At 38.3% G+C, this 15,812-nt stretch overlaps 1 protein-coding gene across 1 annotated transcript; it reads right to left on the bottom strand.

Annotated features, from left to right (window-relative positions):
* Nucleotides 1-3,802: 3,802 nt before the first annotated feature.
* On the bottom strand, nucleotides 3,803-14,242 carry gch2 (GTP cyclohydrolase 2). The gene is made up of 6 exons (XM_088934221.1): nucleotides 13,890-14,242; nucleotides 11,103-11,212; nucleotides 9,779-9,834; nucleotides 7,730-7,761; nucleotides 6,662-6,746; nucleotides 3,803-6,187 (listed from the first exon to the last, which is right to left on the bottom strand). The coding sequence occupies exons 1-6, from the start codon at nucleotides 14,197-14,199 to the stop codon at nucleotides 6,061-6,063; spliced, it is 720 nt and encodes a 239-aa protein (XP_088790347.1). The 5' UTR covers nucleotides 14,200-14,242; the 3' UTR covers nucleotides 3,803-6,060.
* Nucleotides 14,243-15,812: the final 1,570 nt, after the last annotated feature.

Raw genomic sequence — 15,812 nt, 5'->3', positions numbered from 1 at the left:
TGTGAAATGCAGTGGCTCTTCAACAATAGGGCTGTCCATGGCCTTTATTCCCTGTCTTGCTGTCTTTGCTGTCTTACCTGTACAAGATTAGTGGCAGCTTTTCTTAATCTGGCTGCTGTCCAGGTACAGCATGTATCCCACTTTCACCTTGAGAGGTCACTAGACTGCACCAGCAGGGTGTTTAATTTGTTGCTTGTCATTCAAATTCTCACCCCCACAATGGATATAGTCTATGTTGTACAACATATCAGAACATTAAATAATAAAACTTAAATATTATTACTAACCACTCAAGTTATTAGTATCCCGTTTTAAGCTTGATTTGTAATGATTCAGAAATGTAAAAATGTCATGAGAAGTTACCCTCCAATTCCTCTCATTGTCTTAAGTCTCTTAAGATACTGCGCAAATATTTTCACACTACTTTAGAAATCACTCACTCTCTCATTCTGTAATATGATCTATGTCTCAAGTCAGAGAAGAGTATTGCCTTGATTACACATAAATACAGTATACTGTGTGTGCATTGTGGGGAGCCACTCTTGAAAGGAGAGAGTAATGAGGTGGTTTCTGGGGATCAAACTCTCAGATGAGCATCGCGGATAGCTAAATGGAGTTCTAACAAAAGTGTGGTAGGGATGATGTCAGACAGACTAATTAAGCTCAGCTGTCGCAACTAATCGCAACAACTAATCCTAATGTAATTGCTCAGATACCCATACTGTATATATCTCACATTACTCTCTCCTCATCCTTGCTTGTTTTGCATCCCTCCTCCACCCCATCTCCACCTTTGCAGCTTTTGTGCCTTTGAGATCATTAAGAATCAAAATCTTGTGTTCTTTCTAGTCATCAAGGGTCAGAGTTGAAGAAATTTCTTTATTGGTCAATAACTTAAAATATGCTCCTGGTCTTTAGCAACATGGTTTAGGATATTCTATAAAACATACTGTACTGGGAGCTATCTAGTTCTAATCCATTTGTCGATTCATTTTTTATCCATAGAAGTTTTTGATTTATACATTTCAATTAAGGTACTATTCTAGGGAAGGCTGTCCAACAATCCAGAAATTTTACAACTTACTATGTGTAACAGCAGAACCAATTTCTAGTATGGCACGGGCAACCAGTATAAAAGCAAAGAAACACATGATGCTTAAAAAACATAATTTGCTGTGCAAAATGCTGTTCACACTTTTCTTTGGGCTGACACCACGGCTGTAGTGATATCCATACACGAGGAACAGTACAATACAGCCTTTTGTGGACAATTACTGTAACAGCTACCATGGGCGTGATATAATTTGGTCTCTAAGGCACCACGAGTTAATAGCTGATGAAACCCCATTACTTGTTCTGTATTTTGTGAATGTTAATTCAACAATTTTGGTTACCAATGTGAGGCAAAGTGACGTGTTACTGCTGCCAACGTACATCTCCTGGGTCTTCAGCTTGATTCCAGACTTGGCACCATATGTTTGGGGTTTCTATGTTCTCCCATCATGCTGGCTAGGTTAACCTGTGTTTCTAAATTATAGGTTTGACCTGACATCTCATCCAAGGTACAGTATAGTCCTGCCATGCTGGCTAAGCTTCTGGATTGGGCTCCAGGTTGCAGTGTCTCCTACCAGCAATTGGCTGCTTTCCAGCAATGGGTGTAGGGATGTCCTGACTTATCCAAGAAATGTATTTGAATAAGTTTAAATGCTGATTTATTCTATTCTTAAAATGTTTTAAGCATATAAAGCATGAAGTGTTGCCACCTCCCTAGAACATAGTTTAGTTAAATAGGAATACTAATAGCATTATCTTGAGAAGGGCTACAAGATTTAATGTAAGGAGTGAGAAAGAGATGGTGAAATCTGTAGTCTACAGTCATGCCAAAACGGCAGATTAAGCAAAGAGCTGCCTTTGTAGAGCTGATCCTAGTAATCAGTTTATGTGGTGAGAGTTGGATAACAGTGGCATGTCAGAGCCAGTTTAGCAGGGCACAATAGACTGTCACATCGGTGGTTGAATTGAATAAATTCTCATACTGCCTGATATATACTGGATGACCGCTGATCACAGCAAGTCCTAGACACAGCCGCATGAATACGCCCATATGAACTCAGTGTGTGGATCATTTGCTGTACCTTTTCCTTCATTGCCCATCCTGTTGTTGATAGAAGTGTTATGTACGGTAGTTCACCACATGTGCTGCCTGCATGAAAATGTAGATAAGAGGTTGCAAACGGGAGGAAGTTTGTCTCTCTCATTTGGCACTTTAGTATTTAAGTGAATCGCAAGTTTTATGTAGACACTTACTGAAAGAACACAACATTGTAAATGAGTTATTATTTACGTAAAAACCCAAGAATACCTTCCTGTGATTTGAATTTCAAACATTTGCCTAATTACTCTGCCATTCTGTTTACTGTCTGTTGCTTCCATACATTATCATGATGAGCACTTAAAAAATGCCAATAGTAATCAGATCCTTTCCCCATCGTCAAAAGGACTAAATAGCCTCTTGTTTGCAGACTTTCTTATGTCCACTGTCTCCTGGTGTTCAGAATGGCCCGTGGGATATGTATATTGTGTGTTCTTACTATCTGTCTGTAGTACTTGTCAAGATTAAATTTGATTTGGATTGTCTGCTCAAACCATGATTTTGTCATAAGTCATTTACTGTATGTACTGAAAGTCCTTGCTGCTGGTTGTGTTTTCCATACTCCATATTTTTATCATTGAACTAAAAATTGGAAATGTAACTAATTTCCTAAATGTACCAGAACGTAAATCCTTTATACGGATCAGGGAGAGCAACAGACCTAAACTGAACTGCTCTAGTGTTCTAGTATATCACTGCTTACATCTGCCCAATTAGAGGTTATGGCCCTGAAGATGACTCACTGTTTTATATTACGGTGGCTAAATTTGGTACCAAGCCTCCCTCTGTGTATGTCAGTAAAGGATGTTTATGCTGCTTTGTGCAACACATAAGAAGTCATCCATAAAACCAGTCACATGGTACTTTGAGATTTTATGTTTAAAGCTGCCTACTATGTATAGTTGAGATGTTTTGCTTATTTTCATGTGTTGTTTTTGAATTCATTGTTTAGTGTGAATATCAGTAAAGATTTTTGTACCTGAGAACAAAATAAATGTCCGCTTCAGATTCCATAAAGTCCTGTTCTGTTTGTTCTAAGTACCTGAAAGTAAAATGTGTGATTCTGCTGGTGCTGTTCAGTAAAGCTACTTCCCACTTTAAGAAAATACATATTTTACTCTGTATTGTCAATTGTTAATCTGACAGGGGTGTGGATAGCTGAGGTTTTGGTGTCTGTCCATGAAATCTGCATTTAAGACCTCCAGAAGAAACACCTGTGAGTAATTTGACTTGGGCTCAAACAGCTACAGTGCTTTTTGTGAAGGGATATCAAACACATCCAAACACGAAGAATGACTTCAATGTCATTAATGCTTAACCTGATGAACTGGTGCTGCAATTTAAAAAAACAAAAAAACGAAAAAACAAAAATCCTCAACTGGTTACAGTCTGATAGATATTCTCTGAAAAGTTTCATGTAATGACGAGGATCAATCCTCTGCCCTCTCTGCTGAAACCAAGGAATGTAACTGCTGTCATAGTAGGGTCATACAGCAGTATGACAATATTGCACAATATTTTGCGTGCTTGTTGTCATGGCCTGTTATTTAAATGTTGCTGATATTATTTTTCTTAAAAAGAGGTTAAAACAGTTTATGCTGACTTACAGTCTAAAGCTGGAGGTTTAGTAAAACAAGACAAACTTTGATGTTTTGATGGTTGTGGCACAGAAGAGTCATTTATTTTTGAAAGATTTTTTAAATACAGCATAACATTTCCACAAAGCACACTCCTAGATGTAAACATGTGAACTACAGTCACACAAAGGTAGCAGTTAACGTTAGAATTATGTGTAATTATGTGTAATTCAGAAAAAACAAGTTTACAAAAAACGGTATTAAAATCAAAGATTTAATGCCGTAAGGACCTCACGTTACATCAGAGCTAAATTAACCAATGCCATTCCTTGAATACAATAAAAATATATGTAGAGTCATAGAAACACACACGTACAGCACATACAGCTATAGTGAAATATAACCATGTAAGGTCCCAGTAATGATGCAGATTTTAAACCAATACTGGGTGACAGTTGTAGTACTTTTACCTCAGAAATACTTATAGCTGTCCCTGGCAATACAGTAGGTGTCCCCTCAGTATAACTGCTAGGGAGCTGCTCAGTAACCCGGGAAATTGATAGGTTTGGATTTAGAAATGTCCTCTTGTGAATGTTACTGTGTTTCAAGTTCATTAATGGAGTATTTCTAGGCTAGTTCTACTGACCGTATATGGCCCTGTATAGAGTGTTTTTGTCCTGTAGGAATCAGTGCTAAACATATTTTCAAAAGGTTGCACTCCAAATTCCAACCCTTTGCCATCTGTTAAGATGAGAGTTCCCTTCAGCTCCTTCACAGCAGGGACTCAGATTTGAACATTTCAATAAACACTCAGAGAACACTAATTTTTTTGTAAAAAGTCACACTGAAAAAGAAAGTCCAGTCTACTGCAGCAGAGTCATTTGTGCATCGGCTCAAAATAAGAAGCCTGTATCTCAGTGCTAAGTCAGCTTAAAGCAGTTTTACTCCACACGTTCACATTTGGAATATTACTGAGAAACTGTACACGACTGATGTCCAATTATTTGCATGTTTCCTTCTAAACTGTGTTCTTTATGTGAACAGGTCCTGCAGAAACATTATGCAAAATAAATAACTACTTCATCTTGTTGATTCCCAGAGGAACAGGATTTGTGTGGAGCAGTTTTGTTTCTCAGCAGCAGAAAATCATCTTAATTACCTGAACTTCTCTACACAGTACATTTGAAGAAGTGTTTCTGTTAGGCATGAAACAAGTATCAAAATATTAGATTTGTGCAATAAAAAATCTTATTTGATCTCTTTCCTCAAATATTTATATATTATGTACAACGTGTGTTTTATGGTGTCGTAGATATTGCACAGAAGATGTCAAGGCACAGATTTCGATAGGATAAAAGCATCTACATATCTTAGTTTCACATTGAATGTTTTTTCTTTCACTGTTGTTGCTCAAAAGAAAATTAGTAAAGAAACACTAAACTAAATATACTGCCTATGTTAAGTTTATTTCATATATGGGAAATAAATGCTCGGGAGTGGTTTCAAAGGCTTTAATTTGCATCAGTCTTGAGCTTGCCTAACTAAATCAACACTAGGTAATCCAAGAGTAATTCTAATCAGGGTCTACTGCTACTGTATGGAGATTGAAAACATTAAAATGTTTTCTTATAGTCTTTGACCAAGGATGAAAATCAATTGAGCAATTGTGGAAACAACAAATAAAGTTACAGTACTGGAATATCATTTCCAATATATAAAAGAAATACATATTTTTAGTTGAAAACCGTCCCTGATCCCAATGATAGAAATAGATTTCTGGCAGCTTACAGTACATGACATGGAGTCTTTCTGAAAAGTAATGATGGCAGAAGTGTGCTTGGGAGATTTGGGTGAGATCCATCACCCACTAATCCAGTCAGGACCCCCCTCTGCGAATGAAGGTTGTTACTGTACTGATGAGAGAAAACTGGAAAAGGCTGGAATGCTGCTAAGCCAGTGATGAGGATGAGGAACCCTGACTGGGACCAGCCTCCTTTTCTCCTATGCAAATTGGCAGGAAACCCACATAGCACTGATATGTAGAGCAGCTCTAGTTGCTAGAGATCAGAGGTACTGGTCATGTAATGGTCAGGGCTGAGAAAACCTTAGCTGTGCTGACCCAGTTCTTAGCTACTCAAGTTGGCTTTCCCATAACTAAAGAGATCACAGAGAGCACTAGCAACATAGAGCAACGTGTTGCTTATTCACCAGACATTAACAAATAGAAAAGTTTTTTGGAAAAGCGTATTGTTGCAGAGGGAGAGAGCCCAGTAGATGAGTCTGTGTTGTGTGGACAGTGTTTGAGGGATGGCAGTGTGGGTCAGAGGTTCATTAGCTTTTAATCAAGGACAGGAACTCCTCACGGGTCTTGGGGTCCTCTCTGAACACCCCCAGCATGGTGCTGGTCACAGTGCGGCTATTCATCTTCTGTACACCTCGCATCACCATGCACATGTGCCTGGAACACAACAGCACAAGGTATATCAGCTTGCAGTCTCAGAGTCAGTAGTTACCAGCCATACTAACTGCTCAACTCACATCTAATGCAATCACCTGCAGCAAAGAGTTTTAAACCCCAAAATTCATTCAGTGTGTCCTTTTATTTATGCCTTAAGGCAACTAAACGTTTATTGTACATTTTCCATGCACTCATGATGATCACAGGATGGTAAGCCGCAAGTTAAAGGCCAAAGCAAAATATTTCAAGCATGAATTATCAAATTGATTTTCTCTCCAAATGCTATCTATTTTTGTCTTAAAAAAACGGTTTGACCTATTCATTTAGGGGTTTTTTTCTGTTGTAAAACAGGCATGATTGTGAACCGGCTGTTTTGTAACTATAACTCAGCCTGGCTTCTGGATGCTCAACGATTTCAAAGGCGTGTGAGTCAATGAGAAGATAGTGCTAGCTGAGCTGTAGGCAAACACTCACGCGGCCTCGATGACAACAGCGACTCCTGCAGGCTTCAGCGCCTCCGAAATGGCGACGGCAATCTGCTTCGTCAGGCGCTCCTGAACTGCACAAAGGCCCCCAAGCAATAACACTGTCAGCATTGCACGCAAACAAACCACACACTGACACAACAGTCACCACCGCAGGCAACACTCATGGCCAGCATAAAAACACATCAGTACCTGCTGATAGGAACAGCAATATACTAGAGGAACATAAAACAGTTGGAAAACAATTTGGCACTTCTAACTCAATTGGTTTTTAGTAGGTAATTGTTCCCGGGATCCAAGCCTGCCGTCTCGTGACAGAATCCAGGTACTCAGCTGGGCAGCTTCTTCTACACACCCAGAAACCTGGTCCACTTTCCCTTCATTTTCACTTCTGATTCACCGTTCATTCTCCTCATCCACAATATCCAGTGGGCTAGCTTTGTTAATACTTTTGAGATTATTTTAATCAAGGCCCCTCTGTTTCCCACACAAAATACTTATATTTTTAGCCAGACAGAGTAAGAAATATATCTGGTCAATTTTCTTTGGACTGATACCAGAACAGCAATATCCTTTTTGTACAGTGATGACCCAAATCATTCACAATATTATAAATGGGACACTACTAGTACAATATTGGTATAGCATTCTTTGATTTAAATTATGTGCCTTTATCCGGATCTCCTAAAATTCTGTTAGTTTTTTATATTGGTTCTTAACGCTGTCTAGAAGATTTAAATGATCTGTCAGCATAAGCCTAAGTCTTTTACATAAATATCTTCTTCACACTCAGTATTTCCAATTTTAGATTTGTGGTTTATATTTTTGTTATCTGCGTGTAAAACTAATATACATTAAATTTCATCTGCTAAGAGTCTGACTAATTTTGAATTGTCTGCAATTAAGTCACAAATTGTTCTGTATACAGTATGTACAGTATATGAACCTTTTGTTTGCGTACATGAGCAAAACAAATGATAATCATCTTTATCTGTACATGCAACTTGATACACAGACCTGCTGCCCTTGATTTGCATTGATGTTGGACCAAACATACCTTGAAGTCTTCGGCTGTAGATTTCAACAATCCTGAAAAAGAGAGAAAGGCATTCAGTTATGCAATTTCAAAACCATGTAAAGTGGACTGCGGCATACTACATTAAGGACATTCAAATAACATAAAAAACAGCTTTAAACTTGCTGTAAGATAATGTTACTGGCGGTAGTATTGGCATTGTACCCCATGAACTTAATCAGTAATAAATTACTGGCCATCAGTGCCAATTCGGTGAATCCAGTGAGCAAGAAAAAGGTGAAATGCTCTTTGTCCCCTTAGGTTTCTGCTTGTGTGTCACTAAAATGGCAGCCCTCTTCTTGTTCAGCAGTGTGACCCAGACAAAGCAAATGGATGAGAGCCAAGGTCTTATAGATCATAAAGCTGCAATTTTACCCACCGGCTGCAGTCTAGCTTTCTGTTATTTTTTAATTGTATAAATCAGGCACTGCCTTTACTATAATAATTAAAGAAAAACAACAGGTAACTGGGATCTGTGTAAAACTGTACTATATCTAAGTGATTTTGTGCATTGTAATTTAAATAGTTCTAATGTTTGAACGATTAATTTAATGAAGATTCACTGGTGGCAGAAAGTCTGCAACTATATTCTAGCACCACTTATGGAGAGTTATTTGAGAGTTATTACCAGTGAACCAGATGGGCCAAATAGCCTCCTTACATCTGTATCCTCTCTTATGTTGTTGTGAGACTGTGGTCTCTATAAGTGGCATCCATGTTTGGTGTCAATGCACAGTACACTAAGAAGGAATGGAAAGGCAGTTTTCCCCAGGGTTTAAAATTATTTTATCCATTTCTACAAATTACGTTCCCAGGCAACAGAACTGAGACGAGTGAGTACAATTCTACTCTGAACATTGATGGAATTAAGTAAAAGATGCCTGGGGTGATTCTGACAAATTCTGAAAATATATGACTATCACATGTTATTGTTAAAGCGTCTACTGCTCACTCAGCAACATTCTAGACATTCTTCCGAAGGGATATATGACTTAACATAATCACTGTAAACGACATTTACTACCATTGATTTGGTCAAAAACATACTCAGGGCTGAATGGAACAGCACTAATGCTAGGAAAATCCCTGGTGTCCCTGCTAGCCCAGGGATTCTTTCCCTGATGTGAACATGTGACATTCTTTATTGTCCCAAGGCTGAGTCTTGTGTACATCCATACAGAAATAAATGATACCCAGTAGGGGTTTACTTAGCTGCTAAGTCAACGGCTTGAAATAACAGAAGAACGCAGCCAGTCGTAATTAATGGGTCTACTGCAGTCTTCGATTCTCATGGGTGAAGTCAACTGTTCATTCATAGGACAGTCTGATTGACTGGGAGACAGACTATCAACACTAAACTTGGTCTTTTATACAGTATAGACACACTCTTGCCAACCCTGCAGACAAGAGAGACGTTATCCATGTCTCTGTTTCATGACAAAACACAGAGTTTGGGATAACAGGACTCAAAAACACATTCAATTGCACTATATACAATGCTAAGCTTTTTATGAACTATTCAGCAAACACTTGCCATATGCACAAAAAAAGAGAAAGGCTGAACATTTTAACAAATCTGTATTCACAGAACATGATTTAAAATATACTATTGGAAACCTTAGAGTTTGACGGCTTTCTACGACAAATATTAAGAAACTGTAGAAAAATAAATTGTAAGCACAAAAAGGTTTAATAATTTTATATGTAGTATTATGTGGATTGGTTTTATCTAAAGTAAGGATTGCAGGAAGACAGAGAGGAAATTTGTACAGGTTTTTATTACAGGATACATGACTGACTCAAATGCAATGGCTAGTGAATGTAAATGCTTAAAGAATGTATCTAGAGCCCTGCTAAATTAACAGGTCTTTTAACATAGTGCTAATTACAGTTAATTTCCTTTGAATATCACATTGCTGACAGTGCAGAGCTTTGCTGGCACAGGAGCTGTGTTCTTTCTGAACCTGTATCCACCCTCAGGGCTCTGTGCTATGGGGAGCAGTTCCCCTGCTTTTCAGTGTTTGTTCTTACCTTGCCAGCTTGCTCAGCCCGACAACTTTTTTGCTTGGCAGATAGCCTATGTGAACCTAAAAATTGAATGGGATATGACATAAGGGAAGAGGAAAATATTAAACATAGACATACAGGTATTAGCTATACTTTAATATTTTAATTACTTTTTGAATTTGTGATTGGAGGTTGATATTTTGCATATATGCAATGTAAAAAACCCTCAAAAGATCACTTATCACTCAGACTCACTACTAAAAGTGTTAAGTATACATAGTTCTAATAGTCTTTGATCATGCTGCATTATACATTGCAGTTCAAACATAACAAATGACTATGGTAAACTGAGTGGGCATAAAAGAGTTCCCCTGTAGGTTTTCTCAGATCTAGGACAACTGACCTCACTGAGATTAGCTCCCATTCATATTTCTCAATGCTGCAATGTGTTTATGCAAATGTGCGTAGTGTTAATTAAGAATAAGATTTATGGATTTAAGGACTAAATCCTGTTTTTTTCCTGTAGCAAATTACTAGTTTAGATTACAGAAAACAATTCAAATGAATTGCAATATTGTTCTCTAGGTCTATCTGCCATTTTCAGTCATCAAAGCGCAGAATGTGCACTGAATGAAGGTAATGGCTATCATCTGATTTTAAAGTGTGTAAATATTTCAGAGTTAAAAGTGTTGCATTAAATTTATTAGTCTGTATAACTTTGGTTTGGCTCTTTGCCTTTTTTTGATGCAGAATGCAAGCCTGATTTGTGATGGTGGCTGGAATCTTATATCAGCAGTAAATTCATACTTGGTTTAGTTGCTATAAATGCAAACTACTGATAACCCCTTTCTGTGAAGGATTCTCTTGCTCAATCTTCACTGATTTCTGGTTTATTTCATTCTGAACTAATGAATACATACAAAAGTCTATCCAAACAAATTTGATAAGCCAGTGCTTCTGTCCCAGGTCATGTTTGTTCAGCACTAGCAGAAGAACTCATTAACAGAGTTTTCAGAGATGAGCTGCAGTTGTAATACTTCTATGCAACCTGAATAAACAAATAGTGTTCTTTTGTATAGCTAGTAGATGTACTCAAAGATCTGAAGAACTACAGCCTACAGATGTTTGCAGGCAGGTCCACCAGCAGAGCTTTTGCATGCATTTACAGTACATGATCAGGAGTCCTAGGGAGTTTCTCAGGTGTGCCCATTTAGCCCCTGTGTTTGCCACAGCAGAATTTTCAATAAATATTGTTAATGGATTTGTAATGCAAAACTTGAAACATCTTGAGAGACTTAGAACTAAGCCCCACTCTGTGGTGAAAGCTGAGGTGCAGTGCCAGACATACCCTGCCAAAGAAAGGCACCAGATGATGTTCACAGAGTGAAAACATGTCGATGTCCTTCACAATCACCATTTCATCATGGTCTTCATCAAAGATGGCATCATTCAGGATTTCTGAAACAAGGGAAATAGTTTAACTACGATTAATAGCTGTAACAAAACAAAGGAATGAACAGTTTTTTCTGATACTGTCAGATCAGGTGAATGTTATTTGAATTTTAAACTCCTGTGAGAAACCAAGAACAGCCTAATTCATGAATGTGGCCAGGGTTTTAATGTAATATGGTCCTGACCTCTGCCACCATTATTAATCGGTAATAATCCTCACTGCAGTTGAAACACATGTTCACAACATATTGTTCTAGTAACCATTATTCCTCCAAAAATCATCCAATTCATACCACCAGGCAAAAGGTCAGCTGTTGGATTATGAGAAATGTATTCTTTTCTTAAAGCAAGTTTGATTTTACATGGAATGTATGGCAAATTACTAGTCTTATATTCACTGTGAAAATAGATCTAAGAGATTTCTATTAGGACAAACGGTAGTCATCAACAAAATATAAAGAAGCAGGAAACAGCATAATGTTCTCATTTTGAATACATTTTATATAGAACAATTATTGTACAAATTGCAGAAGGAAATGAGTCTGCAATATACAGAGGCTCTTTTACATTTACTACGCCGTCAAGGCAAAAGTAGTAATCCTGAGAATTCATCTTATTATTTTGCCAAATTCTTTATCCCTTATACTCCCTTGCATGGGCATGAGTATATAGTATCATTACCCTTCATGACAAAAGTCCCATTAATCTTTTGCCAGTGACTTTCTAAGTCTAAAACATCAAATAGCCTCACAAACTGTAATCTTTTCATTCAGAAAATGTTAGGTCTCTTTAAACAAAAACTTCTTTTTTGCAATAGCAGGTTGTCCTTTGGCTTTAAAAATTCATCTTCACAGTCAGTGTTCCACTTGCACTACAAAGCTACACAAAACTCAAGTTAAAGAAGAGCACTCAGATATTTTTTTAACATATATTGCCTCTAGGTCAAAAACTGAATGAATATGTTTTTGTGTAGAATTATAGAACTGTAAAATTGCAGATTATTGAGCTTTAGAAACTTTTAATTTAGTGGAATGTATGCGTAAAGTGTTATGCAGCGTTTCAATCAACTGTGACAGACTTACAGTATGTGGTCAGCCATGGCTTTTATAAAAAAATAATATAATCTTTTTACATGCATTATAAAATGTAATTTAATTGTATACTATACAAAGAGAATTAATTGCTTTACAGAACAGAATATATGCTCTGTTCATAATAAGACTTATTGTGGGAGGTTATCACAAATACGCATTATATGGTTCAGGTCATAATTATAATGCATTATGCATGTTTTTACCTATTGTGATAGATTTATGTACAATTTTAAGAATTCAAAACTATTTTTTCTAAACTGGTTGTTAATTACATTATTTATCCCTCCATTTACTAACCACTTCATCCAATTCAGGGTCTGGGGAGCCTATCCCAGTAACAGGGAAAGTAACAGGAGCAAGGCAGGATACATCCTAGACTGGACACCAGTCCATCGCAAGGTACACACAAACACAGACGTGCACACATTCACACCAGGGCCAATTTTCCCAGAAGCCAATTAACCTATTGTGAAGTCTTGGGACTGTGGGAGAAAACTGGAGCACCTGACAAAACAGGGAGCACATATAAACTCCACTCAGATAGCACTCCACGAATTGAACCTGGGACTTCCGCACTGCAAGGCAGCAGTGCTAACCAAGGTGCAGATTTATCCTACGGTATCCATTGCACTTTGTTCAAGCTTGGGAATGGAGTTTAATGACACGTTTTTGAGTTCAAGGACATGCGGTTTGAACATTTTAACAGCTGCTCGATCTTTGCAACACTTAATGCTTGGGAAACACACTGATCTTCAGTCCACAGTAATAAGTTCTTTTGTCAATATCCCTGTCTAAATGTATAATCTTTTCTAAAATTCAGTTGCAAACATTCACAGAACAGAATATGGTTGAATTAAATGATTAAAGTTTAAAATATTAACCTTATAAAACATGGGATGGGATGTATAACCTTGCAGTGTCATTTAAGGCTACCTACTGAAGAAGAAAACGTGCTCTTAAAAAAAGCACCACACACAATACCCTTCAATATGCTGGAAATTGGAAGAAAACCCCAATGAGTTTTTCTACATACGGTATGTTGCTTCCTTGTCTTCCAGCAGGTTAAGTTCGTGGCTTCTTCTTTATATGCCTGGCTGAACAATCACTAGCCACAGTTTACAATGGACTGCCTTGAAAACTACCGTTACCCGTCGAAAATGTGGAGCTCTTCGGCTTTGTCTGGTCCCAGCAGTGTAGTTGAAGTATATTCTGTGCTATAATGAATGTATAGGAATCCCTGTTCAAAAGGCAATTTTTCGTGTTTGTGGTATATAACATCAGGAACAACAACTGTTATAAAATGGTCTCTCCGGGAATGTGGGAAATTATTTCCAGGACGCTGGATTTTATAATCAGGATAAATTTAGTACAGTAACTGGCAACGTCATGGGAACTTAATGACGCATGTACAGTAAGTGTTACTCAACATATTTTCTAATGCCCATATTGTATTGTATATAATATACTCCCGTCACTCTTCACTCTTCACCAATACCCCATTATTAATGAACTCACAAGATGACTACCGACGCTGGATAATAGCCCATTGGCAATTGGTACCTAATGCAAGAGCTCACGCGTGCACTTACCGTAGATGGTCTCGTGGTACCCTTTGGTGAGGAATTGCATCGCTTTGGCAGCTCTGCGCGGCGTCAGCAGCAGACCCTGGCGGTCGGTGTTCTCCCCCAGACCCTGGAGGATGGTGGTGTACGCATCCTCTAGCGCCTGCAGATTTGACTCCTCCTCACATTTCTTGCGGGACTTGTCGTGCTTGCACTGCACTGCTGCTTTCTTCGCCTCTATTGCTAGCTCGCTAAACCCGTTGCGGCAATTGAACTCTGTGACAATCTTTCCGTTGCAAACCCCGTTCATTTCTGTAGCTGCCTTATGCAATTCCATTTTAGACACTATTTTGCCTTGTGCTTGAAAAATGTTAAAGGAGAAACAATGTTTCTGTTGGGAAAGTATCAGGTTTTCAGTAACTTTCTAAACCTGACTGCAACAGCTGCCTCGGTGACGAGTTTTTCTTTTTCTGTAGTTTACCTGGAGAGGTCTGCACGCACAGAGCTCCTCTTCATCCCGCAGGCTGTATTTATACAACAGATTATTCACCAGAGCGAATCTGCTTTAATATTTTCGTCACGTTGGTGACCACGTCAGAACTGATAGATGTGTGACTGTGGAATTACACTATGGTCCATTGATACCAGGGACCCCTGCTGCTTGCAGAGACCGAAGATCTCGATGGAGACCAAATCTGTGATCTGATAGCCGGTAATCGATTGCCAGTTTTGTGCAGGGTTATGAAAGTCAACGGAAGTACAAGTTCGCATTCTCAGAATGAACTTTCCTCTTGTGATCAGTTTGGATTGTTCCACTGAGGACACATACTAATTAAACACGCTGAAAAGGCTGCACTGAATGAGATGGTTTGTGACTCTTCTTGACTACCTATTGCACACATTTTGAGATTAAATTCAACCCACATTTTAAAAATAAATTGTACTAAATGAAAAAAACAAATACGACATTAGAAACATAAACAAAATAAATTATATTATAGTTAAAAGTGAATGTATTCTGAAAGCAACACGTTTATTTTTTTCTACTTTATCATGTTATTTAACATCATTATACGGATTCTAGTGCATTTGGTGTATTTGCGATCGGTGGTTGTACGCTACCATTAAGAAGACAAAGGAATATATTTGAAAATCACTAAAGCTTCCAGCTGACATGGCTTTTACATTAAGCGTGAAAGGTACTGTATACAGTAGTTACTACTAATTGCGTTACTGTGATAGTTTCAGGAGATACTATACTGCAGAGAACAGCGATAGCATAAGAAGAGAAATCCCGTGCTATGCTTGCAGTTTAGAACTGTACTATACGACTTACATGTCAAAGTGTAAAAGGTTGGACAAATACACATTTTCTTCATTTCACTTGCACGGTTTTGGCTAATTGCTGTCACATGATTTGTTATGGGTTTCCCTGGTTAATCACCTGCAACAATTTCGCTGTGATCTGTTAAACATGTCCATCTATCCTCTAACTGCTGCGTCCAATTTAGGCTTACGAGGAAATCTCGACAAGCACCAGTCACAAGGGGTGGTACACCCTGCACAGGACGCCAGTGCACGGCAGGGCACACACAGACACAAACAAACACAATCACAGGGCCAGGGCCAGAGCTACCTGTATGTCTGGACTGTGAGAGGAAACCAGAGCACCTGAAGGAAACCCTTGCAAAGGTGAGGAGAGCCCACAAACTCCATGCAGATAGTACCCCAGATCTCCAATTGAACCATATTGATCATTTGATGGATTAGCTTATCGGTCCATGTGTCTGCACCTCACTTGCTAACATCCAATGGGGTGTGTCCAGAGGTATCCATCAGGGTGGTCTACATTTGATTCAAAGGTTTTGATTCATTGAAAAGAAGACTTTAATCCAGTGCTGGTGGGTCCACCTGACTAGTTAGCCTCCAATGGCATACTAATAGCAAAGA

Source organism: Atractosteus spatula, chromosome 15 (assembly GCF_055471065.1).
Source record: "Atractosteus spatula isolate fAtrSpa1 chromosome 15, fAtrSpa1.hap1, whole genome shotgun sequence".
Taxonomy (NCBI): domain Eukaryota; kingdom Metazoa; phylum Chordata; class Actinopteri; order Semionotiformes; family Lepisosteidae; genus Atractosteus; species Atractosteus spatula.
Note: the sequence above shows the minus strand (reverse complement) of the source record. Positions and strands in the feature narration are given on the sequence as shown.

Excerpts from the sequence above, each read along its gene's own strand:
- gch2 (XM_088934221.1), bottom strand. The coding sequence starts at position 14,199 with ATGGAATTGCATAAGGCAGCTACAGAAATGAACGGGGTTTGCAACGGA. Across the intron at positions 7,762-9,778 it reads GGGCTGAGCAAGCTGGCAAG|GATTGTTGAAATCTACAGCC; the intron begins GTAAGAACAAAC and ends TCTCTTTTTCAG. Across the intron at positions 6,188-6,661 it reads GCTGTTGTCATCGAGGCCGC|GCACATGTGCATGGTGATGC; the intron begins GTGAGTGTTTGC and ends GTTGTGTTCCAG.